Source organism: Phaenicophaeus curvirostris, chromosome 9 (assembly GCF_032191515.1).
Source record: "Phaenicophaeus curvirostris isolate KB17595 chromosome 9, BPBGC_Pcur_1.0, whole genome shotgun sequence".
Lineage (NCBI taxonomy): Eukaryota > Metazoa > Chordata > Aves > Cuculiformes > Cuculidae > Phaenicophaeus > Phaenicophaeus curvirostris.
The window spans coordinates 19897789-19924773 of NC_091400.1; the positions used below are offsets into that span (position 1 = coordinate 19897789).

Below are 26985 nucleotides of genomic sequence, written 5' to 3' on the forward strand. Positions count from 1 at the left end.
TTCAGTACACTCAAGAGCTTCTTCCTCTAGATGTCTCATGTTTGTGTCATTGCCTGTTCAGCCATTAATTCTTCTACACCATGTGTGGTATAAGGTACAAGAGGACTGTAATTACTTTAAACTTTAATTGCTATTGCTGCTCATATTCAGCAATGTCATATAGTGTGAATAGTTTGGTTTCTGAGAGTTCTCTATTATCTGCAAGTGTAAGCCTGCATGTCAGTGTCCTAGTGGAGAACATTTCTTTGAATGCTAACACTGGCTCCCAACGCATTTCTTGCTTACTGTGCAGCTTGTTGGTAAGCAGTGTCACTGGTGTATGACTTTCAGTCAGTATTTTCAAGTATCTGAGGGAAAATTGTGAGGCTTCTGCAGGTTTCTAGTCCATCTTGTACCTTAGTAAATCCCTGCCATCTTTATTTAGCACTCATAAATAACAGTGGAGGTACTGAGCTCGTGTGGAGATACTGCAGTTGGCATTGTAATAATGTGTTTTGTACATCTTGTCTGCAAAGTGTGGTGTGTAGAATGTGCTGAATCAGTTTAATGTGCTACCAATGCTCAGAAAGAGTTTTTCAGACCAAAGGAAAGCAGAATGGTATTTTCAGTGCATTTACACTCTAAAAAGACTTGCTTTCTGTGAATCGTTGTGTAGCATTAATAAAATGTCTGATCTATGTAAGGTGCATGAGGGACACTAGAATGGACGCAGCTTCTGACTTGTACAGCTTATGATATGAAGTAACTAAATACAGGAGATGAAGACAAATCAAAAACTGTAGGAAACTGGGAATGAGGCTTAAAATAAACACAAACTTCAATCAGATCACATAGAAAAACCACAAAAGGTTTTGGCTTTTAATACAGGATGGAGTTGTGCTATGTATACTCACATTTGATTTATCTGGTGCAGTTCAGATTTGCTCAGATCTCCTCCTTGAGCTCATGCATAATTGAAACACTCCTGCTTGATTATCCGTTCTCTTGGTGTTTGAGTAGTCACTGAGAAGAACCCTCTTCTGTCTGTCCTTGCCATTCTTCCCAGTGAATCATAAAGCAACTTGCTACCTCATTCCTAATTCATTGCAGGCTCTTATCCTGATGTTACCTTACCTGAGTAGTTCTCCCTTCTTTTTCCTTCTGCAAATCCTCTCCTTGGTTAAGCCCCACCAGTCTGCTCCTTGTTAACTGATTTCTTTAGTGGACAAATAGAAGCCACCCCTTTAGTTTAACCCCTTTTGTCCTAATAGCCTGTGTGCCTAAATTGGATCACCCTGGTTTTATTTGAGTTTTTGTGCTTTTGCTTTTGATGGGAAATCTGAGCAGACTGAAGTGTTGGGCGTGTGCCTCAGATCTCTGAAATCTGTGGCAGAAACAAGATGGCAGTCAATTAAGACACTTACTGCGATTTCTGGACATGTCTTTTCCTTTTCTGGAATTAGCATACCCAGAGGTATAATCTCTTGCCCATACACTTAGCCCCCACATGAGATTTGGAGCTGGGCAATGCAGAAATGCTTTGTCCTTCCTGTGGTAATACAGGGCATGGGGTTAACTGCTGCGTAATTTCAGTGTCTATAACTCTACCAGCTTGCTTCTTCCTCAGGGTTATTAGAACATCAGTTATTTTTGTCTTGCTTGTTCTGTGCCTGTGCCTTTCAACAGTGTAGTCTCTCGAGGAAAGCCTGCAAAAGGCAAAATTAAATTCTTGGGCTCTAGAGAGGCATGTTGAAGTGAAAAGGTAAGTGATTAGGTGATCCTGTCTGGCATCGTGCTTCCCTGGGTCAGCTGTTTGGATTGTAAGTGTGAATGTACTGACAAGGGCTGTTCACAGCCAGTGCACACTTGTTTATGAGTGATGCCAAGAGCATTCCCCATGGCAGTAACTGCTCTCAGACTCCTGGGGCTCACATCACTGATACCTTATCTGGGCAGAGAAGCAAACAGGGCAGGCAGTGTTTGATTTTAAACCTCTTAGTTCATATCATGCTTTCATGTTGATGCTGTTCACATTTTGTTTCTGTATCATGGGCCTGTCTGAGACTTGGTTGCTAATATGCCTGTTTCCTTTTTTCAGCCTGTCTTTTTACTGATGCTGTCTACCCTTAATTCAGCAGAATATCTTTCTGACCAAGAGAAGGAGGTGTTCTGTGGGTTAAGAGATAGTTATCGCAGGTGCAGCTCGTGTCTGCTTTCTGACCTGTCCTCTTACTTCTTCTCGTAGGCGCAGGGACCTTTGCTCGCAGCTCAGACAGTGGCAGCTCAAAGTCATAGATAACGTTAAGAGGGGTCAGCACAAGAAATCCCTGGAGAAGCTCTTCCAGGGTTTCAAGCCAGCTGTGGAAGCCTGTTACTTCAACTGGGAGGAAGCTTATCCCATTCCTGGGATCACCTATAGCAGCACTGACAAGAAGAACTCATTCTGTTGGGTTAAGGCCATCCAGCAGAGGAGCTGCCGGTTGCAATGTGTGGAAACTGCCTGCGAGGCTGCTAGAGCCCATGGACAGGAGCTGGGGGGACCGTGTCTGCAGCCTGGGGACAGGCTGCGTCCCTCTCCGCAGGAGCCAGCAGTTCGGCCGAAGGAACTTACTGGAAAGCGTAAAGTTGTCTCTGAAACGCCACAGAGGGTTCTGAGACGGCTTTCAGCAGAAGGTGACAAAGCTGTGTATAAGACTGCAGTGGGCAAAGCGAAGTTGCCAGTGAGCAAAGGCTTGGCCAGTAAACACAGTGGGAAACGCCGCATGAGTAGTGAAGACAGCTCTCTGGAGCCAGACTTGGCGGAGATGAGCCTGGATGATAGCAGTCTGGCTCTGGGGGCGGAAGCCAGCAACACCTTTAGTTTTACTGAAAGCCCTCTGAGCAGGAGCTACAGGGATGCCTTTGAGGAGGACGGTGGGGTGTACTTCTCTGAGGGACCCGAGCCCGCTGTCAGGAGCAGTTCCTTGGCCAAGAAATCGCCGAAGGATCCAGCAGGGGAAATAGGTAGTGGCGATGACGACCTACCCTCTGCAGATGAGAACAGCAGTGGTGTGGGCCTGAAGTCAGAAGAAGTAGGGGAGAATGGTGCTGTGGGGGGAGGGGACGATGGGGAAGAGGAAGACGATTACCAGGTGTACTATCTGAACCCACAAGAGGTAGCCAAGGAAGATGATGACAAAGCTGAAGGGGGGAATGAAGAGGAACAGGATATATTTGCTGGTATAAAGCCCCTGGAGCAGGAGAACCGGATGGAGGTGAGCTGAGTTTGCTGTTTTGCAGTTTTGCATATTGTACACATCACGGTCTCTCCACCCTCCTCGCTGTCACACTTAACCCAATCTGTGATTAAATCAAGTACTTAATCATAATGTCATCATAACCCATAGTATCATAAAGTATCTACAGTCCTAATGCAGTGGCATCGCACATCGCTTTCCCACAAGCTTGGCTCCTGATTTCTGTGCTAACTTCAAGTTCAAGTCCCAGTTTTAACTGATCACATCTCGCACTCCAGGATTTACAAATGTCGGCAAAGCAGCGTGCACTTTTGTCCTAGTCTTCCTCTTGGAAATGACAAATTCGAGCTGAAATTAAAAGTAAGACTGAGACGTGCCCAGCAGGACAAATTCCAATTGAACTGTTTAAGCAGAAATTCTCTGGAAAGCTGGAGGCAATGGAAATGGACTGTACCACATCCCTGTGTAACCTCAAAGTATTGTTAGAGCTTGCACCTATATGAGCAAGCCACTGACATGGAGATGCATGGACATAGTTATAGTCATTCAGTATGGGATTTAGGTTTTATTGAGTTATTCTCTGATCTTATATCATACTTGGAGGCAGAGTGGGACTTAAAAAGCCTTTTCTTCCATGATTAGGGGAGTACTTAAAGGGTTGGTGGTGGATGGTCCAGGCAAGGAGGACTCACATGTCTGCTGCCAAAGGTAGCTCTGAATTGTGTTTGCAGAGTCTGGGAGACAGGTGGATTGAGCAGGTGAGCTCCAGCCTGGAGGAGTCTGGTTTGAACATGTCTATCTGTTCTTTCTTGCAGATCCTCTTTGCCTGTGCAGAAGCCCTGTACGCGCATGGATACAGTAATGAAGCGTGCCGATTAACTGTAGAGCTTGCCAGGGACCTGCTGGCCAACCCACCAGATCTCAAAGTGGAGCAGCCGCCAACTAAGGTAGAGAGAGCATGGTTCTACTTGTGGGGGCAGAGGGTAAGTTAGAAGGAATATATGCAAAGCATTCTCAGGTGCTTCTCATTTGCTGTAATTTAGGCCCTTCACTGATGCTTCCTTTGGGTGGAACTTTTCTGGATGTTGTTAATATGTCTGATCACTGTGCTTGTGTGGGTGAGTAAAAGGGAGAGTGAAAAGAAGAGGCCATTCAGCAGGACTCGGAGTCTTCAGGAACTCAAGTTTAGTTAAAAGCTTCTTCAGTTTCCCTTGTGCTTCAGAGAGAGGCCTGGTTTGTCTGTTAAAAGCAGCAGCTCCTTTCGGAATCTATTTTAAATTTGATTGAACAAAGCACTCCATTTAACTTCAGCTTCAAGTCCTGTTTGTGAGGTACCAGCTGCTGTGTGCTGTGAGATTATAGAGCAGCCTAAGCAGTCTCGATGTTTGTGCAGCTCTGTGCAGGTGACCTGCGTGTTTTTTGTGATTCTCCAAAGCCATTGTCTCCTATTTCATGGTGTGTGCCACTGGGAATGTTAGAAGTTTTGCTGTTTCAGGATAGAGGGTTGGAGAGGAAAGAAATAAGCTTAAACTTCTGGAAAAACCCTTGTAGGGGCACTGAGCAGTGTTTTTTCGTATGGAAGGGTTCCCTTGGCAGGGACAGATACCCACCATCTGCCCACACAGCATCAGTCCCATAATGGACACCTGTCTTACCAGCAGGCCAGTTCTTCCACTGTATTGTGCTGTGATGAGATGGGGAAGGAATGATGTTCATCGGTAACCACTGGGATTTGTGACTCCTCAGCAAAGAGAGCAAAATTTGCGTGTTTTGTTCTTTCTTCTGTCTATGGTTTATTGCAAAGGGTAGGAGGACGAGTGCAGAATCTTTTAGAATGTATAGGAAAGTTTCTTCTGACAAATTTCTCTTCAAACAGGGCAAAAAGAACAAGGTATCAACCAGCAAGCAGACATGGATGGCAACCAACACCTTGTCTAAAGCTGCTTTTCTGCTGACTGTGCTGAGTGAGCGTCTGGAGTACCACAACCTGGCTTTCCGAATAGGAATGTTTGCACTGGAGCTGCAGAGACCGCCTGCTTCTACAAAGGCTCTGGAGGTATGAAACATCTCAGAAAGGCAGTATCCGTAAGAAACATTGTGCTGCCTCAGTACTTTTGCTCATGCGGTTCCTATTTCAGCTCCTGACATCTGGTTTTACTTTTATATGTTTCTTTAAAGTTGATTGGAGTGGGACTAAGTGGATTGTGCACACACTGATCTGCCAGAAAAATGGTTAGAACTATCCTTTCACCTGGCGTTACCTTCCTTGATGGGAATCTCAGTCCTCAGGTGCCAACAGGCCTTTGATTTCATGTGAAGCTACAGGCTTGACAATATTGAAATGAGTACAAAATCTTTTATGAATATGTTATTACAGTTAGAACAGCTTACTACTTAAATATTTTTCCAGTTTGCTTGGCTAATCTGGGGAAAATAAAGCCATTTTAAATGGAATTGTCCATATTTTCACTGGTGACATGGTTTGGAACTTATTCCTTAGGGTGAATTGGTGCACTTGTTCCATGTTTGAAAGCTGTTGCTCTTGCTGATACCTCATTCTTTGGCAAGTGAACATGTGTGCTCTGCAGGCATGTAATTTGGGACGCTGCTTGATTACTGTTAAGGTTCCTGTTCAGAAGAAAGCAGTGTCCAGTGAAGACCTTGCCTGTGTGATTTGCAGCTGCCTTGCTTTTCACTGCAGGGCTGTGCAGTCCCTGCAAGTGTGTGTTGTTGCTAGGTGTCTGCCAGCTATGCTTGTTACACTGGTGATCTGGGCTTCTTGTGGTCTGATTAGAAGATTGGCAGTCAGCAGCTACTGAACAGAAAACAATCACTGTCACATGCTAAGAATGGAAGGAATGCAGGAATGACACAGAGCGATGAAATGTAGTGGTCTTCATCCTGGTGGCACACATGCTGCTACCCCATGCCATTCTTCTACTCCTCAGTTCCTGGTGTCTCAAACAGGTGTATTACTTAACAGCATCCTTTTCCCCCTACAGTTAGGAGTAATCACCTTTTCCACTGACTTACCCAGTAAAACACTTCTCCTGCTGTTCTCGTGAAAGCTGATGTGTTTTTCCTGTATGCAGCTCAAGAGTCACAATTTGAGTAACAGAACAATTCAGTTTCAGTGTGAGGCAAGACTTGTATTAGATTTGAAAATCTGTGTTGAGTCTGGAGAGAATGGCAAAAGTGTCTGGGGTGCTAAGAGTTGCTATAATGTAATGATCCAATAGAAACTATTGGTGTACTTTATGGATAGGGAAAAATGGTCCCCTGCCCACAGGACCTGTGCTGATAACAGCTTCTGCTTCCTTGTGGATGCCACTAGGTGAAGCTCGCATATCAGGAGTCAGAGATCGCAGCCCTCCTGAAGAAGATTCCCTTGGGAACTAACGAGATGAACACCATTCGAGGAAGAGCTGAAGAGCTACGAGAAGGGACATTGTGTGACTACCGTCCTGTTCTGCCTCTGATGTTGGCAAGCTTTATATTTGATGTCCTGTGCACTCCAGGTACTGCCTGCTTTGGCAGGGGTGTGGGAAGGGCGTGTTCTGAGGTGCCAGATCTTGAGGGGTTTTCAGAGAGAAAGTATCTTCTGTATAAGAACAACCTCACCCTGACTCTTCCCATGCTGGTACTTGCTCTTCTCTCCATGCCACTTTAGAGGTACTTTGTACCCCAATGGAATTGTCTCTTATTCTGCTTACATTTGAAAACAAGTGGAAGATTACTGCATTTCAGCACCCTGTGTGTTTGTAAAACAGTTATAAATGACTGACTGTTCTACTCTTATGCTGGTTATAGTCTGAGGAAGCTGATATAAATATAGCATTTAGAAATGAACCCAACAGCCTGGGACCTGAAGACTGGCTTGGCACCTTCGTGGTTTGGAGCCTCCTGAATTTAGAGAAAGGGAAAAAAACCCAAGGGAAAAAAACGCTGTGGTCTTGACACTGATATAAGGCTAGGAATAGGACCACAGGGAGCTCTGTAGATTCAGAAAGCTCTCAGAAATGGCTTTTGCCTTTAGGTCCCAGTTTTGGAAGCTGGGCGCTAATTCTCTTGTCTCCTTTCAGTGGTTTCTCCTACAGGCTCTAGACCCCCAAGCCGTAATTGGAATAACGAAATGCCTGGAGATGAAGAGCTTGGTTTTGAGGCAGCTGTTGCTGCTCTTGGTAAGAATCTTTTACAAGAAAAGTCTTTCTTCCTCCATGTTCTACATCCCATCCTGTCTTGTTTTGGATGGTGAGAGTCAGTAGTTCGTTCCAGTTTGGTGCAGAAATGGAAATGTCTACACGGTCTGAGATCCAGACGCAGAAGGATTCTGCGTGCCGTGGTTGAGGTGTCTTTGCAAAGCTGTGAAAAATGGAAGTGGGTTACAGAACAGGAACCAAATGTTAAAGCAGTAACGTGAATGTTAGCTTTCTTCTTGCTCTTTTATCACAGATGGTGTATTGCATGGATTTTAATAGAGATGGACGGTTTCAGGGAACAAAAGGCAATCATTTCAGAAGAGGTTAGACAATGATGATAAAAGACTAGCAGCAGTACTCTCAAGCATTACTACATAAGTTAGGTTCTTAGCATAATACTGTATTCCTGCTTCATTTATCAGCTTCAACAACAAAGCAGCGATGATATATATTTTGTTGACAACACTGTGTGCCTGTTTTAGAGCAGCATGCAAAAAGTAATAGAATGGATTAAACAAGGCCTGTCATTTGTTGCCTCATCTTTGAAAGGAGGAAGATGAGTTCTTTATGGTGTGGGAATGCTAGCTTGTAGCAGCTGCAGAAACAGTAAAAATTTGTTTCAAGATGGAGTTGTGGGCTTGCCTGGACTCTTCCCATGGCATATGAGGATCTGGTTGTTCTGACACTTGGGGCCAGCTTAGTGTTCTGGGGACACACAGCAGCTCCTGTTATTGCTGAAGTTAACAGGAAAGTAGGGGAAAACAGAATCATCTTTTGCCTGTGATGGGAATGAATAAAATAGTCTGAGGTATAGCTAGTGCTCAGGATGTTTTGTAGTCCCCTGAGCTCACTTGTCTCCTCATTCTCTCTTTTCTGGCCTGCAGGCATGAAAACAACTGTCAGTGAAGCGGAGCATCCTCTGCTGTGTGAAGGCACCCGAAGGGAGAAGGGGGATCTTGCCCTGGCCCTGATGATTACTTACAAGGATGATCAATCTAAGCTGAAGAAGGTGAGTTTGCCTTTAAACAGGAGCAAACTGTGTTTTGAGGGATTTGATAGATTTGCCAGGGAGTGTGAGTTGCTTTGTCATGTACTGATAATTTGCGAGCTGTCTTGTAATGTTTGGATTCTTCCACTGGTCTGATTGTGCAGTGTGCATAGCCCTGGGAGAGGCAATCTTTCCATCGTTTCTCAAAGTCCAGTTGGGAGATGTGTCCTCATTGATTTTATTCTTTTGCTTACCTGCTAAAAGAAGTCCTGTATCCCAGAGGGTTCTCAGTGTGCACTGTGTGTGGGTTCTGGGGATTGGTTCTGTTTTGCTGCTGGCTTGCAGAACAGTGTGTCTAGCAAAGCCTTCGCTTCTTCATCTCTCACCTCTTTGATACATGGTTTTGTTCACCTGTGTCTTAGATTTCCCATACAAGAGAGAGAGAGTAAAGCTCTGCCCCCACCCTCACCCCAAAGGAACGGAAACTGCTGAAGCTTTAGGAAGGGTTTTATTAATATTTTATATTCAGAAACACTTTTACCAAGCAAATGTATTATTAGGCTCTCTCCAGCTCCTAAAGTAGAAATACTCTTATCTCCTGTAGGGAATGGCAGGGACACTGTTCTACTGGTCATCTGTAAGGAAATGCTCTGTCTCACTCCTGGTGATCACTTTGTGTGGAGAATAAACGGGAGCAATGGACACACCCATAAAATGTGGTTGTGCATTGTTCTGTAATTCCATAATAAATGAGGGTAACAAGGTGTTGTAGGCTGACAGAAGGCAGTTTCTCTAGGGTCTGAAATTCCAAAAGGTTTCACCACTTTCTCAGTAACAGTGTGACAGGATTTCTTGGATGGTGAGCAGAGTTTTGATGACTTAAAAGAAGAACATCTAAGGGCTGGCAGAACTCATTCTCCTCTGTTATGTCTTTGAGGTACCAAAACTACTTCTGTATTGTGAGTTTTGTGCTTTCCAAATAAAGCCATTGGCTTTCTGAAGTGAAAATGGGGATATTACTGAGTATGAATGAATGTTTGCTTCTTCAGTAGTGCAGGACACATGGCTCTCAGCTGTGCATCATTGATCTTCAAGGCAGGAAGATGATGCCTGCTTTCTCGGGAATTAACATTTCGTTTTTTTTTCCCTTACAATGTGGAATGTATTGTCCCCTAAGAGAAGCTGTTTTGGTAGTTTCCTTGTATGTCTTAGTGTAATGACTCTTCTTTTTTTTCTCTTGCTGTTAAAGATTTTAGATAAACTCCTGGACAGAGAGAGTCAAACTCACAAACCACAGACTCTGAGTTCCTTCTACTCATCCAGCAAGCCTACAGTAGCAAATCAGAAATCTCCCTCCAAGCATGCTGCCCAGTCCGCAGCAGCGATCCAGCAGCTTCCAGGGACTGCTGTCACTCAGCAAGCAGCCGTAAGCCCTGCGGTCCAGAGCAGTCCTGAGAACTTTGTGGAGAAGAGCGCACAGGGTAAGAGAGGCTTTGTAAGAGCTGCACTGAAACCTTTTGTTTGTTAGTGCAAAACTCGACCTGTACATATTTGTTTCTTTTGGGAAGTAGTCAGAGTGATTTATATTCCCATCTGGCTGTTTAGTGGTCACTAGAATGTTGTTCCCCTGTTGCCTGTTTGGCTGGATACATTTTAGTACATGTTATTGTGTAGAAATTGAAGTGAGTTTTCAGGTTTTCCTATCTCGAGCCAGTTGTGTAACCACTGAACATCAAAATGTGGTGGCTTCATCTGTTGAGTTTGTATCACAGACGTGTGCAATGTTTTAAAAAGTTGCACACTGAGTCAGGTACTTTCATACAAGATAAGATTGCTGAAAGGTGTGAGAGAGGAACATGTTTTTTTTCAAGCTGTGCCTCCACATTGGTAGCAAACCAACAGCAGTGTTTTGTGGAAAGCAGATAGTCTCTTAGCTCTTCTCAAAGAGGTCAGTGCTAGCAGAAGATGTTCCAGGGCCACTGGAACATTTTTATTCTAAAATATTTCTGTATTCGCAGCAAATTTTCAAAATCTCGAGTTAAGATTAGATGTTCTTGTCTGAGTGTCAGATGATATGCTTAATACTGAAAGGAAACCCATATGATCCTGCTCATAAATACCATTCATTTTATAAAAATTGTGTCTTTTGATGTTGATACCTTTTAAATGGCCCCATCTATTTTTAGAGATACAGAAACAAATCACATTTACCTTGTCGCTGTCCTGTTGGTACAGAGAGCAATCAGAGGTCCCCCTGCGAACCAGGTGCAGAGTCCACCGTCTTGAAACAAGAGGGAAAGGTCCCCAGTCGCCTGGCCCTCGGAAGCCGAGGTGGATACAATGGGAGGTGCTGGGGTTCGCCTGTCAGGCAGAAGAAAAAACACACAGGTAGGACCCGACTCATACATACAGCATCTAGTGCTGTGCTGGGTAGCCTGCTGGTGTCTAGCGGTCCCCTTGCTCCTTCACTCCACGTGACAACCTTTCCTGTACTGCTGCAGCAGCCAGTTGCCTCTGTGTTGTTTGGCATGGAGAAACAGGTTTTGCTCCACAGATGCCGTGCCTACTTTTGTATGGCAAGTTACTGTACCTTTCTCACCCCTGACGCGTTCTGTGTGATGGGTTAGGTCTCCTGGAGCAGAGCACTGTACTTCTGGGTCCAAAACCAAATTCAGAGCAGCTGCTGCCTCTACACTTCTCTTGGGAAGGTTGTAAGTTAGAGGCCAAGGATGTGAATAACCCTTGTGTAAATTGTACAGCATCTAGCTGAAGTGTTTTCTTCATACTCGTACAGTCTGTGGAGCTTGAGTTTGTATGTATGTTGGCTTCTTGTTATACTCTGCCATGAAGTTTGGCAGATGGAGTGGTGGGATGATATGAATGGGGAAATAGAGAAATGCGGTTCTTTTTTAATCTCAGAACTGCAAAATGACACTGATATCTGTGGCTAAGCTGACTTAAATCTCTTAATTTGCAAAGCTGAGTGCCTGGCAGCTCTGAGGCTGACTGTCACTGAGACAGCTGATCCTAGTTGGGGCTGCAGGTGATGTGAGTAGGAGTTCAGCTGCCCACAAGACATTTACTAAGCCTGCTGATTTTGCTGTGTTGGTTCTGGTGCCGTAGGCATGGCTAGTATTGACAGCAGCGCTCCTGAAACGACCTCAGACAGTTCTCCAACACTCAGTCGGCGTCCGCTGCGTGGGGGATGGGCATCAACGTCCTGGGGCAGAGGACAGGACAGTGACAGCATCAGCAGCTCCTCAAGTGATTCACTGGGATCTTCTTCTTCCAGTGGCAGCAGGAGAGCCAGTGGGGGAGCCCGTGCAAAGACTGTGGAAGTTGGCAGGTAATGAATAATATCAATGCATAGAGGCAACCATTAGGCCGACATCAGGGAACTATCATGTGTGCATAAGGAAGTACTTCCTTGGGAGCATTTGCTTTGTTTTCTCTGGAGCCTAAAGAAAGCAACTCTACACCCCAGCTAGAGAACCTGGGGTATTTTTTGCTGTCTGAAAGGCTCCTCTGTCTTCTTCCTCTAGGTATAAAGGGAGGCGGCTGGAGAGCCATGCTCCTCACGTCCCAAACCAGCCCTCAGAGGCAGCTGCTCACTTCTACTTTGAATTGGCCAAGACAGTCCTTATCAAAGCAGGTGGAAACAGCAGTACCTCCATCTTCACCCACCCTTCCTCCAGTGGTGGGCACCAGGGACCACACCGCAACCTCCACCTCTGCGCCTTCGAGATTGGGCTGTATGCACTAGGGCTGCACAACTTTGTGTCTCCCAATTGGCTCTCTCGAACTTACTCCTCCCATGTCTCTTGGATCACAGGTGACAGCAAAACTTTATTGGGAGGGAGGGGAGGTCAGCTTATGCTGAAAAAATGTGATACTGGTGTGTTGTGGTATCTGTGTAAGCTGGCTGGTACAGCTGGCTGTACAAGCTGAGCACTGGTGATTTATACAGTGATACTTGTTTTGGCCTGGGAAGTTCTGGTGACCTGTTTCTTCTTGTTTGTACTTCAACATCCTTCAGTCCTAAGAACCACAGAGCACTTCTCACACAGAGGCTGGCCTTAAAGACCCCCTCTTTGGGGGTCTGCTGTGGAGGCAGACATGTGTCAAATTTGAATATGCTCTTTGGCTGTGTTCAGCATTTCACTTCCCTCCTCCTGTTTGCGCCTAAACCTATTACCTGCTCCCTATCTACATGGCTTCTAGAGCCTGCAAAACATACCCTTGAAAATTTGTGTTTTCCTGATATGATGGAAGTTGAGCAACAGTCCAGGCTGTGGTTTGTAGGTAATAAAAGCAGCAGTAGCAAGTTCTTCTGGCTGCTGCAAATGCATCTTTAGCTTAACTTTCATAATAGTACCCTCGCTTGCTGCTTGCTTATTGGGGGCTCTTGCCTGTCCTGTGTTTGGGGAGAAAGAGCCTAAATGTGACATGGAGCCTCAGGGGAGCAAGTGGGCTCTGTCGCCGCTCCTGAAGGAAGTGAGGAGTGCCTCTCTAATTGGGGGAAACCTGACTGGACCTGTGCTGGCCATATAGTGGTGTGAGAGTCTTCCCTTTTTCTCTTAGGGCAGGCCATGGAGATTGGTAGTGCAGCCTTGAACATCTTGGTGGAGTGTTGGGATGGACATCTGACTCCTCCGGAGGTGGCATCGTTGGCAGACAGAGCTTCACGGGCTAGGGACTCCAACATGGTGCGGGCAGCTGCTGAACTGGCACTCAGTTGCCTGCCCCATGCCCATGCCCTGAACCCCAATGAGATCCAGAGGGCTCTCGTGCAGTGCAAGGAGCAGGTGAGCATCACAAGGGGCTGGGTAGCGCCAACTGTTTTCCTGGTCAGGGATGTGTTGTTGCTTGTGGGATTGGCTCCTCTACTATTGGAGAGTCTTAATCCTAGTTCTGTGGATTTCTTGTGTTCCGTGAGTCAGTCTGGTTATTCTGCTGTGTGGCTCTGACCTGTCTGCTCCCTGTGGTGTCAGTCAGTTTAGAGTGCCTTATTCTTTTCTCCAGTTGTAGTTTTGCCTCCTTGTATTTCTGGTTTTGCGTTCTTCACTCCTGCTTTTCTTTTACTGCCCCCAGGACAATCTGATGCTGGAAAAGGCCTGTATGGCAGTGGAAGAAGCAGCTAAAGGTGGTGGTGTGTACCCAGAAGTCCTCTTTGAAGTAGCGCACCAGTGGTACTGGCTGTACGAACAGACTGTTGGTGGAACCCCAGCCCAGAGAGAAGGTGCCACTGGCTGCAGTGCCAGTGGTGCACGGGCTGCCTCTGAAGCAGTGCGTGCATTGGCAGACAACCGTGTGACTTCTGAACCGACCACTGTCACGGTGGCAGCTGCGGTAACCGCTGCAGCGACAGTCATGCCAGTGATCTCCGTAGGATCAACCATGTACCCGCAACACACGATGGCAGGGCCGGCGATGGCTCACACGCACACACAGGGCCTGCACCCCTACACTACCCTGCAGACTCACATCCCCTGCAACCCTCAGTATATCGGACACACTATACAGCACATGCCACGCCCAGCTGTCTTCCCGGTGCCTGGCTCAGCGTACCCACAGGTGAGTTTTGGCCTGTGCCTTGTTCATTTCCAATGACTTTGTGTGGCTCCATCCAGGGGAAATGTGTCTAGCTGGGGAGAGCATGGCGCTCAGACCTGCGGTGGCTTCTGCTCTCACTTACATGCTGATTTCTGATAGTTACTTTGGCTCTCCAGCTCAGCCTTTGTGTCACAAGGAGCCTTCTGTGAGTGTGTGTAAAGTCTCAAGAGAATATAAAATATAATACAGCAGTTCTTTTTAACTTTAACTGTATTGCTCTGTAGTTTCTCAGAAGGCGCTGGGCAGAGATCTTGTCATCTTGAGAATTTACAGACTAAATAGAGACTGCAGAGGGAAACCAAATAAAGGTTATTTTATCCTCTGCATATTGGAAGTTCTTAGAGTGATTTTCTGCAAACTTATTAGATTTAAGAGGAAGAGGAGCAAGAAGATGTAATGGACACGTGATGCAATGTAATTTCTGTGCTGATTCTTCCTGTGCTTCTTCCCCCCTGTCGAACTGGACTCTTGAGTGTTCTGGGGTTTGTGTTGGGACATCGTATTTTGGACTGCTACTCAGTGGTCAGACGAAGTAGACATGACTGTTGTTTATTTTCTGTTTTAGGGTGTCCATCCAGCATTCATAGGAGCGCAGTACCCTTACTCGGTAACAACACCGTCACTGGCAGCTACAGCTGTGTCGTTCCCCGGTGTGCCGGTGCCATCCATGACGCAGATCGCGGTGCATCCCTATCACAGTGAGACAGGACTGTCACTGTCTTCCAATGTAGCGAGTAGGTGTTGCAGCCCTCGGCTGTGCCTGGCACAGGTTCATGTACTGTGCTCTGAGCTCTACCTGGGTCGCGTCCTGCCCCCCACTGACCACAGTGGGACCAGGGTCCTCACACGGAAAAGTTCTGACCAAATCTGCCTCAGCCTAGAGATAGGCGTACTTGAGGATGCTGGGGTTCATAACAGGGCCTGATTCAGCTAGTGGAGCTTTACTTTCTGTTTGGGTAAATTCCAAGTATGAGATTATTTTGGCCTCTCGGACTACAGTGTGTTTGGAGTGCTCCTGGCCTCTCCGAGTTCTAACTTACTAGAGCTTTACACCCTCTTTCCTTAGGGCAAGATGAGCATAGATGGTCTCAAGCAGGCTCTTGTGGTTCCTTTGGGTGAAATGGATAGAGTGCTGCAGCAGGCAGGCTTCCACTGCAGCAGCACAAGTAGGTGTCCTGCCCGAGGGACTGGAGGCAGGCAGGGCCCACAGCGTGGAACTTCTGTGGAGAGGACGGATGCTTTGGCAGGGTGATGTCAGTGGCAGCCTGAACAGCTGCTCACGTGTTGTGTTGGGGCTAGAACGGTGGTGAAGACCCATCGGGCTCTCTGTAGCACTGGCATGGCAGATGGTGACCGAGTGGTGGATGTGCTCTCATTGCACCACTGGGTCATGGTTGAGCCAGGCTGTTATTCCTTCATTGTAGTGTTTGCCTGTTTATGTGCTTGCTTACTGGTGCTTTGCAGCTCACTGGGTGCTGGAAGACTGGCACATGGGAAAGCACTTAGGAGCTGTGTTGGCCTCCTTCATATCCAGATTATCGGGAGAATCTTTTCAGTTATTCTTTCTTGCATTTTGATGCCAAAAAACCCACCACAAAAGCAATTAGAATAGTCCTGAAAGCCTCGGGATCTGAAGAGCATCCTTTTCTGACAGCCTTAGTCCTGGGCTGATGCTGTGACTCTTAATTGTGAGAAACCATTTCTGTACTCCTCCAAAGTGTTATGAATCTTCCAGAACTGCTCATGCTAGAGCACCTAAAGTAACGAAAGGAAAAAACATCTCCACCCTTTCCAGCTGCCATTGTTTATGGCTTGCGTAAACTTCTCTGTCCAGTTCTTTAAATAGTTTCACCATTCCTAGAGTACTTAGTTATGTGATGACACTCGAGCCCTGACAACAATCCAGCTCATTCTTACTCATTATTCTCCTTGGCCAGACTTCAAATGCCGTGTGGATTTTACCCACTTTGTGGATTGTTTGGCACTGTGTGTCTGTTTGGTTGAGGAGGTCAGGCAGATCTTTCCTGGGAGGCACGTTGTTCTCCAGTATTCAACTATTCACAAGTAAACATCTAAAAACAATGCTGGTGGTGGCAGGGTAAGAGGAGAAACTGGAACTTGGAGCATTGCCCAAGCTGGTGTAGTAGCACTACAGAGCAACTGTGAAGTAAGGGGTCACAAATGTGCACACACCCAGTGGCATCTCTGCTCTGGAAGTCTCAGACAAGCCTTGCTTTTTCCTCTACATACCTTTCTCAAGAGGGAAAATAAGATAAGCTCGAGTCCTTGGTCAGAGTGCAGCTTACAGGCTCAGTGTTAACTACTGTCCGTACAAATCTAGGTGGTCCCATGTGATGGATCTTCCAGTGACTGCCCTTGATTTTGCATCTACCAGCTACATGTCTGAAGGTGACAGAGCTTATTGAGTTCCCTTGTTGTTTTTACTGTTGGTAAGCGCTGCCAGATCCTGCAGTGGTTTTTGTTTCTGAGGATGGATTGTAGGCTGCTGCCGGTCACACCCTTCCCATGCGGGAGCTGTAACTCTTATAGCAGACGTGGAGGAGTCTCACAGTGTTGGACTTGAACTTTGAGTGACTTAATGCTGTTCCTGCTCAATGTTGTTCCTCATCAGGTGTTTGTTTCTTTGGACAAGAAATCAGAACCACACATGTCATTTAATAATAGGAAAGACCTTGGAGTCAACACATGTATTTAAACGTAAAACATGGGTGATGTGCATGTTCATGGTATTCTGCAAAGGAGAGGGGCAACTATGTAACTGACCTCTTTCAGGCCCTGCTTGCAAACAGAACAGATGTCCCCAGCCTGTGGTATTTCTGATGTAAGCCTGTGGTTTGTGGTTGCTGTGTAGTTCTGTTTAGGAGAACAGAACACTGCACTGGCAGGGGGCGGTCAGATGAGGGAGGTGATGGCCCAAGTAAACCTTCTTTTAGGCTGATGGTGGGTCCTAATGCTGCTGTTTTGCTCTCTTCAGTAGGAAGTGTCCATGCAGGATCAACATTCCCAGCGATTCAGGGGGCTTCCTTGACAACTCTGTCCTCACAGCCCAACTCCCTTGTTACAGGGAGTTTTCCTGCCGAGGATGAGCAGCACAGTCAGCCTGTGAGCCCTCAGGGTCTGCACTACCTCCACTCCGCATACCGAGTTGGTAAGGACGGCCAAGGGGGTTTCTGTGGCCCCTCGAGAGGGCTGCAGGTTTGCACTGCTGTTTGGCAGTTTGCTGCTGCGCCTGTTGGGGGTGATGGCATCTTCGTTACATGGGGAGAGGCAATTTGTGATCATATGTGGAGAAGACAAAGCAATAGCAGATTGAGCAGTTGCTGTTGAGAGCCATCAGAGTAGAAGAGAAAGCTGAGTGGGTTAGAGCTGGGAAGAGTCTAGCCTGTCATCAAAGGAGTCTGGATGGGGCTCTGAGGATGCAGTTCTGTGAGTTGTAACTGTGTGAAAATATGGAGTTCAGCTTCTGCTGCTCACGGACAGTGAAGGTACAACTCTAATAACACCAGATGAGTCTTCAGCAGCACAGAGGGGTGTGCCCTGTGCCTCTCCAGCCAGGCTGTTTACCACTGACACGGAGAGAGAAGCAGGTATGCAATCAGCGTTCTTTTCCTAGTCATACTGGTTGTGAGGAGGTAGAGTGTCTGCCCGAACTGGTGCAGGTTTATCAGTCTGGGGTGTATGATCAAGCTTAGATTGTAGTAAGCTGCTTGCACATATTCATAGTTTACCTCAGTGGATGCTTGGGGAGGGAAAATGGAGCCTCTAAGATCAGCAAAGCTAACGCACAGCAGCAAACAAAGAGAAACAGCAGGAAAATGGAAGGCAGGCTGTCGGGAGGTTGTTTGGGGTTTGTGGTTGAAAGCTAGAGAAGAGAGTACTGGTTAGGCAGAGTGGGGTGCAGGTGCCACTGGGAATGTGGCAGCGTGAGTGCTAAACTGTGAAAGGCATTCACAGCCTAAGCAACAGAGAGGGGTTGGGGGAAGAGGGTCTGAAGAGCAAGTCACAGCACCTGTTGGTGTTGTAGAATTGTTTAAATGGGTGAATTTGCGTGAAGAACTGCAGCGGGATAGTGAAATGTTTGCAGATTGGCAATGCTGCTGCTAGTGTTGGCCTGTTGTCCTTCGGCTGGGCAGGGTGATGTGGGTGGCTTCTCTGCTGCAATATTTGGGGCAAATACATTCCTTTCAGGACACCTTGTAGTGCAGCCCCTGGGGCTCCCTGCTGACCCTGCTGGATGTGCTAGGGGAGTGTCACTTTGCAGCTCTAGTGAGGTGTGATGGCTGTGCTGATTTCCCAGCCCAGAGCAGCAGATCCAGGTGTTCTTGCAGATACTTCCCGTGGTGATAGGCCTTGTGTTTCTCTCTGGACTCACATGAGGCGAAGGGCAGGCCAGTCAGGTTGTGCTGCAGTGAGTGAAATGCTAGACTGAGTCTTACTGGGCAGAAGTGCTGCTTGACTCTGGCTGCCCCTTTCTCACAGGGATGCTGGCTCTGGAGATGCTTGGCCGAAGAGCTCACAACGACCATCCCAACAACTTCTCCCGCAGCCCACCCTACACAGAGGATGTAAAATGGCTCCTTGGGTTAGCTGCGAAGTTAGGTAAGGCTCAGAGCAGTACTTCAGCAGAAATCCACTTGCTGGGGTTTGGACCATGGTGGGAAAAGCTCTCAAAAAGCAAAACTCCAGAGATTGGGTGAGCCTGCTATCTCATACCATTTCTGAGAATGTTTCAGAAGGTCCCTGCTGCTCTTTCTTCCAGCAGTTGTCCCATTTCTGGGTTCTGTAGGCACGGTGTTGAGTTTGAGGCACTGAATGAGGTGCATGGGATTGGACAGGGCTCAGAGCTTGTATCTCTTCCATTCTGTAACAACAACTTTTTCTTTCCCCTTTCACTATCTTGTAGGTATTCCTCTTTCTTATGTGCATTTACACCTTCTGTGAAGAACTTCTATAGCGATAGGTGCTCAAACTACCAGCTGTTTGGGTTTTTTGTTTTTACTTCCACTTCACTCTTGGATTATTTTTGTCAGGTTTTTTTTTTTCCCCTCAATTCTTTCATCACAAATAAGAACTTAACCCCCCAGTCTCTGCAGACAGCCTGCCCAGGCACAGCTGCTGCTGCTGTGGGAGCTCCACTTCAGGCAGCAGAGGCAGAAGGGATGCTTGGCTGTCTCTCCGGGCTCCATAAGGCCTGAGTGCTGTCGCATTTGGTTGTTTCCTTGATGGGGAGGCAGGAAGCAATGGGAGGAAGCGCAGCTTGTCCTTGCCTATGCATCAGTTTTCTTTTGTATACCCTTTAAAGACAGGTGGACTGGGAATATCAGTGCCTGAGGTGATAACTGGTCTCCATTCAGACCGGATGGATATATCAGAATGATCTCTTGTCCCCAGGAGTTTGCTAGACTTTCTCCCCAAAGCCTGCTGGAGGATACATTGCACTGAGGAGAAAGTGCTCCAAATCCAGGTTCTTGCTGGGAAATGCTTGTATTTCTCTTACCTTAACAGCGTTGTTCTGAATTATTCTTCCTGTGCAGGTGTAAACTATGTGCATCAGTTTTGCGTCGGTGCAGCCAAGGGGGTGCTGAGCCCTTTTGTGCTCCAGGAGATCATCATGGAAGCTCTGCAGAGGCTCAACCCTGCCCACGTGCACAACCACCTGCGCACCCCAGCCTTCCACCAGCTGGTGCAGAGGTGCCAGCAGGCCTATCTGCAGGTAACGTGCCACCAGTCTTCCTGCCTGTCAAAGCTGCCAGGCCCTTGCCTGCCTTCCAGGTACTGCCTGCGTGTGTGTGTGCGCGGAGGGGAAGGGCCTGGGGTACTGGCTGCTGAGCTGGCCTATTGTCTGGTGCATGCAGCAGGGACTACAACAGGGGCAGGCTTGCCTGTCTAGAGGCTGGGTACAAAGCCTCTCACCTCCTGTGCTCACCAAAGGATGGGGTGGTTCTGTTCCCTGTCCGCTTTCTTCCTCTCTCCCAATGCTGCCCATACCTTTGAACTTCCGTACTTTCTCCTTCCTATGTTTTCAGTCCCCCTGTCCACCTCTCTAGTCTAGGAAGACTGTCCTTGTCTTCTTTCCATGTTTGTAGCCTGCCTTCCCCTCATCATGAAGCCCTGGCATGGTTTGCTCAGCTGCCAGGACAGATTAGATGTCTCAGGATTTGTTGAAACCTTGGGCAAGTGTGTTTTAGTGAGCCTGCTGGAATACCAGAGTGACCTGCTCCTTAAAGCGCTGCGAACAGGATGCTCCTCGCATTCCTGCGTCTCTGTAATATCACCAGAAGGGTGATACTGCAGACACACTACCCAGGCTGGAATAGATATCCTGTCACCTAGATGGAAGTTTGGAGAAGTGACAGCTTCATCACTTGAGCTCCTTCTCTGAGCTGCGTTAGGAAAATAGATGTCTCAGAAGCTGGACCTGCAGTTTTGGGGCCCTAGCTGAGAAGCTGATAAAAGTGACAGTGTTAAGCCTGGAGGTATTTTGCAGTTAGTGTAAGCCTTCCTCCTTCCGCACCTCTTAGCAAGGGAGATGTGCAGTGAACACGCTGAGTCCCCATGTGCCGCCTGTGTGCGAGTGGTGTGAGGGTCAGTCGCAGGTGGATGGTGGAGCAGAGCCCTAGCTGGCCTTTGTGCACTGTGCTACGGCCCAGTGCAGTGCTCTTGGAGGAGAGGACACTGCTGATGTGGTGTCGTGCATTTTAGTGCTCTGAGGGGACTAATCCTGGCCGTGTTAAGATGTAAGATAGAGCGCTGCTGTCCTTTGAGCTGGCTCTCTGCTGTTGTGGGACCTCTTGTGGGGTAAAGGGGTGACACGACTTACCGCCCTGGAGCTCAAGTCGTCCTCTGAGTGTCACCAGCGAAAGGGTGGTGAGCAAATACCTTAAGGCTCTTTCCCTGTTCCCATCCAGTACATCCATCATCGGCTGATCCATCTCACTCCTGCTGACTACGATGACTTTGTGAATGCCATCCGCAGCGCCAGAAGCGCCTTCTGCCTGACTCCCATGGGCATGATGCAGTTCAATGATATTCTCCAGAACCTAAAGCGCAGCAAGCAGACAAAGGAGCTGTGGCAAAGGGTGTCTCTGGAAATGACCACCTTCTCGCCGTGACAGCAGGTGGAGCTCCACGGACACACAACCCTCTGCCCCGCAAAGCTGTAGTTCCACTTACACCATCCTTCCTTCTGGTGTCTTTTTTATTTTAGATTTAACTTGTTGGAAACCACTGATCCAATGTATTTATACCATGACATTCCTCTCCAGCACTGTTGCGTGTTGGCGCTCTGCTTTGCTCGCTCTTCCTCCTCCTCCCCAGTGGGCTGCAGGCTTCAGAAGCATCAGGAAATGAGAAGGAAGTTGAGCTGGCTGCCCTGTGGTGTAGTCATTGCTTTTTTTCCCTGAGCCCCTGGAGGCTGTCCTGCGAGCAGTTTGCAGTGTGATTACGCACATGTTAGAGGGGTTGGGGATTCTGTCTTAAATATTTATTTTGGCATTTATAAATATGTAAACTTTTTTTTTTTTTGTATGGGCTTCTCTTTCTCCACACACCATCTCCTGTTGGGAGAGGCTGGGTCTGTTGTGCACAGCCAGCGCTCCCTCCATTCCTTCCAGCACTTCCTGCAGAGAGAAGCTGAGGCCGGAGCAGCAGGCCAGGGCCACCTCTGCAGCCACTGAGGGCAGAGGCTGGAGCTGGTGCAGTCGGGGTCCATGACTGCGCTGAGCTGCCTGGAGACTGCTGGCAGCGGTTGGGCTCTTTCTCAGGAGTGTCCCTCTCTGGGCACTGCTGGCTTATAGGATGTTTTGATCCCAGTCGTTCCGAGTTGTACAATCGTGTTTCTTTTGGCTGGGGTATTAACTCTCCTGTAATCAGTTTCTTATCCCTTGTCTCTTCTCGTTTCCGGATTAAACACTCGTTTTCTTAGACTGACTCTTCTCTCTGCTCTGGTGTTGACAGTCTGGTGGAGCTGTGTGTTGGTGGGTGCTCCTGTGGGCCCTGGTGGATTAGTGTCCTGCCTGGGGCAAGAGCAGTCTGGCACGAGGCAGGTGCCCAGAGCTTCTGCACAAGCTGTGAGCCAGAAGTTCTTTGCTTGGCTCTGCTCTGGGAGCGACGTGCCTCTGCAGCAGATGAGGTGCTGGCTGAGTGGGTTGTTGATGGGTGTAGAGGAGTTGAAGTTGAGCCTGGGATGTTCTGCCTCCATTTTTGCCAGCTGCCACGTTCCTCTTCTGGTCTTGACACCGATGATACGGTGTGATAACGCAGAGCTTTGTATTTGCGCTTTTCACACAGCTTTGATGTGATTGTTAAAGGAGGCTGGTGGTTTGCTCCCTGCCGTCAGAGGGGTGTTTGGGGAGATATCCAACAGTGACAGCATTGCAGAAGAGTAATTTTAGAAAGCTTTTATTGTGACCCCAAGGAAATGTAGAAGGCAACTGCTGTTTGTAAGCATAAAAGCACATCAATCTCAATGTATTTTAAACTGGAAATGGGATGATTGACGGATGTTAAGAACCCAGATTCTCAGCAGAATGTGGTTTGTCTCAGTTTGTGTAATCAGTAATATTTATTTGGGATATAGATTTTCCTTTCCCAAGAACCCATTCAGGAATATCCTGATGGCGATCTCTTGAACCTAAACTCTTCTTTAATTCTCTGTGTGGGTTTGTTTTTTATCAAGCTGAGCACTGTTGTTTTGGGGCAGAATACAGCTCTTACTTTCCCAGCTGATACAGAGCCAGCTTGGCTATTGCTGCGCTGTGCTGGAGCACCTTCGACAGCTGCCAAAGCCTGGGGTCGGTGGAAATGGAGGGAGCAAGAGCCTTATCCATGGAGTTCGCATTGCCACTGCCTGGTGTAAGTCAGCTCTAACACGACACACACTCTGAATAGTTTGCTGTAAGAGTTGGGACAGTTGTATTTTTCTTACCTGGACGTAAATAGAAGGGCAGGGTATTAAAATGTATTTTCCAGGATGCACCTGGAGGGAGAGTGCCAGCACAGGCAAGCCTGCTCGCATTCTGCTACTGCTGACTTTTGGTTTTTGCATTGTTTTTGAATGAAACTGAAAAAGTAAAGGGTCAGGTATCGGCCGTGAGGACGTTGCTGCTGTACGGCTTTGCTTTTAAACGCTACTATGAACAGAGGCATCAGCTCTTGGCCAGTTTATTTAGAATACATTGTGGTTTCACTTTCTGTGCCTGGTTTTGAGTGCCATATACCCTGACTACAGGTGGTCAAGAGGGGCTGTCCTAAAAAGTACTTGAAGGGGAAGTGGTGGCAAGGAGGGAAAAGGCTGGGTGTGCGTCAGCAGGCTGTTGTATGCTGTGTGCACACAGACAGCGACCCGTGATCGGGGTGTGCGTACAGTGTCTTGCTTTGCTTCTGCCTCTTTGGAGTCAGCCAGGAGAGCTGCTCTGTCGGGAAGCTTGGGGCTTAAAGGGCAGCCATTGTATGATATTGCTGTTTTATGTCAAGTCCTGAAATGCTCCTTTCTCAGTGGCCTGACTTTGGAGTGATTCAGCCTGATTTATGATCCTCTGTTATCATCAGTGCAATAAAGGTGAGCTGGGTTTGGGGCCGCGTCACTGTTGTGGATGGTTGTGGATGGTTCACAGGCACTCTGGAGAGACGGGAGGAGGCGCGAGACTGTGTAGATGGTGGCGCACACGAATTGTATCTTAGAAGAGAACATATTAAAGCCAAAAATAGATTGATTAATAAACTATTTCCACATAGTTCTAAAGAGGAGTGGAGATGAGAGTGTCAGGAATCCTTTTTTGTAGCAAAATCAGCGTGCAAGGTATTTCTCAGAGGTGAGCTTTAGTTTCCAATCTTAACAATGCTGCATGTTTACCTTTATTTTTTAAACATACCCACCTCCCGTTTGAGGGAAAGGGACCTGCCTACCTGAAGCTCTGTTGCTGTGCAGGGAGGTAAGAAGAGGACGTTTATTTCCACCATCAAAATGAAGTGTGAGGGTCTATGATGTACGTGCCCAGTGGACCAGTGTCTGGTAACCAGTGTGTTGCTGGAATGGAAAAGGTGTTTTTGTGGGCTTTTTTGATATCCCAGAGTTTCTGATATTGTAGGAGGTGGTGGTGTGTCCAGAGCGGGCAGCTTCTAGAGCAATGTGCTGTCAGAGGGAGTTGGCAGATCTGAAAATGACTCTTTGCCAGCTGGATCCCATCAGGACATCCTGCAGCTGGACCACTGCTTGCCAGCCGTAAGACCGAGCCCAGGACAGGAATGAAGCACTGGGCGGGGTGGGGGTGTGTGTAGAAGAATAAACGATGAGAACACAGAGCTGCCTGTTGCTGCCTCGAGTGAGGGACTGTCAGCGGTAAACTGACCCCAGCACTTAGTGGGCCCTCCCCCACTGCTAGTTATGGCACCTTGATTTTTTTTATGTCGACCTCCCTCTCCTCAGAGAGGCACCACAGTCCAAGGAAATACGTGAAGTAACCGTGAATGGAAGTTACAACCTGTAACGGATTAAGAGCTGGGAACTTCTACAGTGTGCCAGAAGTGTCCATGCTGGCATCCTCCTCCCGCAGCAGCACCTGCAAACACCTGCAGGGCTGTGGGTGCCTGTGAAGGGTCTGGGGCAGCTAGTGCTCCAAGGCTGGTTTATAGCGTGGTCACAACCTTGACTGTTTAAACAAAGGCGTGATTCCAGTTCAATGCAAGGTTGCTCATTCCTGTAGGAATAAGTGGGAGCTCCTGGACTGAAGGTGACAGAGCACACCTGGACAGGAGGGCACAGCAATGCTCTGCTGCTGTGGCCAAGCCCCTGGAAACCACTGCAGCAGGCACAACAGTCCAGAAGTCCTCGCCAGTGCAAACCAGCAAGAGTAAGTCTCTAAAACTACAGGTCACAGTCTGTGCCAGCGTCTACAAACCCAGGGCTGCACATTCAGGGAAAGAAGCCTTAGCACACTGTTGCTGCACTGTTACAAGTCTAAGTCAAACACTGTTGTTGCCCTCCCCAGTATCAGCTGTAAGGTTCTTTCTTTGGTGCTTTACCCTTCTCCCAGCTTCGGATCCGTGACATCACTCCAAATCATCACAAAGAAGAAAAATAAGTAGTACATTTATTGAATCTCCACTTACTGCTACTTCTAGCCTTTATTCAGACACTTGTGCTCAGCTTCGAGAGCCAAGAATTTCTTCATTATCATTCAATGTGAATGACGCTGTACACGGATCCAGTGCAGGAAGTCGGGCTCGTCTCTCCAACAGGAGGGAGAGAGGGCTTTCTAGTCTCTGTCCTTTTTTTTTGGCTGCACAAAATCACCCTTTCCAAGGGCACATGAAATAAAATACTATATTGCATACTATATACATTTACATACACTGGTAAATGCACCATTCATTCAGAAATACACAATACCTAAGGCTCAAAGGAAAAGCTTGGTTGAAGTAACTTCTCTCTGGACATGAGAAAAGGAGCTTATGACACCTGTGGGAATCGGAATTCATAGTCTTGTGTTCACGTGGATCCTGCCCCTCTGTTCTCTGGAGCTGCAGCGATCCGGAAGGACCGGCTGTGCCCGGGAGGGAGGGACGATGGCCCACACAACCCCCGAAGCCCCTGGCTCAGCAGCAGAAAACAGAGCCATGATGGAGGATGTCCTCTGAGAACAGTTATCCAGCAGCCGCAGGGGAGGCAGAGCAGTGCAGCGCGCTTATGTGTGCAGTACGGAATTCACAGCCCCACCCGTAGGTACAGGAGACCACTTCTAACTCCAAGCCTTCCTTTTACCTCTGAACAACGCTTCTTTTAACTAGGTCTTTTTGCTTTTCCATTTGGATTGTTGGACTGCAGGGGCATTAAAATAGGTGCTCGCTACCAGCCTGTGTGGTAGAGGCCCTGGAGCTGTTGGACAGAAGCAACGTTGCCTTTCTTTATTTTTGAAGCCGATCAGAGATGGGGAATTGCATTGTCTGCTTTCAGCTGATACCGCAGAACCCCTGCGTTTTGCCTCCCCCGGCTGCTGTGCTGTGCTAACGCTGCCTCCAGAGTGCTCTAAGGGGACAAATTGCTCCTGGTTACCCTCATGAGATGGATGAAATTCCTGCAGAGAAATACTTGCCAGTGGCAACCTTTTCCCTAAGACAACAACTTTGTTCTATGTCAGTATCTGCCCTTTGCCCGATCCCCGGGTGCTGGGCACCACTGCAGCAGCCATGGTGTGGATCAGGAGAGGTGATCCGAGTGGTGCAGCTGGCTCTGAGGAAGCACAGGCCCCAGCAGCCTCATGCAGAGGCACTGTCAGTAGCGACCACAGCCACATGCCTCTGCACAGAGAGGACCGAGGCACTCCTGTCCCTGACTGCTGGATAAAAGCTGAGGCTGGATTCCCCTTTTGTTACGCTGCTGCTCTTCCCACCTGTGGGCTCAGTAGCTCCCCTCACAACCCTTCACCTCTGGACACGTTAACCCTGCAGCTCGTGCCCGTTCTGTATACTGCGAAGAGTTTAAACATGAACCGGTAACTGTGCTCCCTTCCCTGCTCCAAGTGGGCCAGGCTTTCCAAATCCTTCCTGTAAGTAAAAGTCGAAGTGTAACACACTGTTAATACTCAAGAAGGTGACGTGCAGCCCCTGCTCCAGGGCCGTGTCAGAGGCAGCCTCTTCCTCCCAGGCAGAGGGGAAAAGCTCCACTTGCACATTCTTGGTTCCTGCTCATCTGCACTTCTTTTGGCTCGACAAGAGATGGCATCATCGCACGTACTGGAGCATCGCAGGCCCCAGTGTCACGGGGCAGGGAGCCCCTCTCAGCTCCAGCTGGAGTTCTGCAGTTCCTCTCGGAGCCAGGTTGGAAGGGGCTGCCCGAGTCTGTTCATCAGCTTGGATAATTCAATATTGTGCTCCCGGTAGAAGTCTCTTAGGAACAGCCGTGACTGTGTGGAAGAAGACCATGTTAGTGCAAAAGGAAAAGCTACACAGG

The 26985-nt window shown here is 47.9% G+C and overlaps 2 protein-coding genes across 6 annotated transcripts in view; one reads left to right on the forward strand and one right to left on the reverse strand.

Annotated features, from left to right (window-relative positions):
• The window catches only part of ZSWIM8 (zinc finger SWIM-type containing 8), a 55394-nt gene extending 33818 nt beyond the window's left edge, over positions 1 to 21576 (forward strand). The window contains exons 10-26 of one of the 3 annotated variants that reach the window (XM_069863673.1): positions 2225 to 3233; positions 4031 to 4162; positions 5092 to 5271; positions 6550 to 6733; positions 7298 to 7396; positions 8299 to 8423; positions 9652 to 9883; positions 10638 to 10790; positions 11526 to 11748; positions 11945 to 12234; positions 12984 to 13207; positions 13494 to 13976; positions 14581 to 14749; positions 17011 to 17184; positions 18516 to 18635; positions 19571 to 19749; positions 20945 to 21576. In XM_069863673.1, coding sequence (XP_069719774.1) covers positions 2225 to 3233; positions 4031 to 4162; positions 5092 to 5271; positions 6550 to 6733; positions 7298 to 7396; positions 8299 to 8423; positions 9652 to 9883; positions 10638 to 10790; positions 11526 to 11748; positions 11945 to 12234; positions 12984 to 13207; positions 13494 to 13976; positions 14581 to 14749; positions 17011 to 17184; positions 18516 to 18635; positions 19571 to 19749; positions 20945 to 21148 — 4180 coding nt within the window. In that variant the 3' untranslated portion in view covers positions 21149 to 21576. The remainder of the gene's footprint in view (positions 1 to 2224; positions 3234 to 4030; positions 4163 to 5091; positions 5272 to 6549; positions 6734 to 7297; positions 7397 to 8298; positions 8424 to 9651; positions 9884 to 10637; positions 10791 to 11525; positions 11749 to 11944; positions 12235 to 12983; positions 13208 to 13493; positions 13977 to 14580; positions 14750 to 17010; positions 17185 to 18515; positions 18636 to 19570; positions 19750 to 20944) is intronic. The other 2 variants (XM_069863674.1, XM_069863675.1) reach the window with 2 other exon arrangements.
• Positions 21577 to 25103: 3527 nt separating this feature from the next.
• The window catches only part of NDST2 (N-deacetylase and N-sulfotransferase 2), a 92520-nt gene continuing 90638 nt past the window's right edge, over positions 25104 to 26985 (reverse strand). For all 3 annotated transcript variants that reach the window (XM_069863680.1, XM_069863679.1, XM_069863678.1), the window contains exon 14: positions 25104 to 26938. In XM_069863680.1, the coding sequence (XP_069719781.1) occupies positions 26813 to 26938 (126 nt within the window). In that variant the 3' untranslated portion in view covers positions 25104 to 26812. The remainder of the gene's footprint in view (positions 26939 to 26985) is intronic.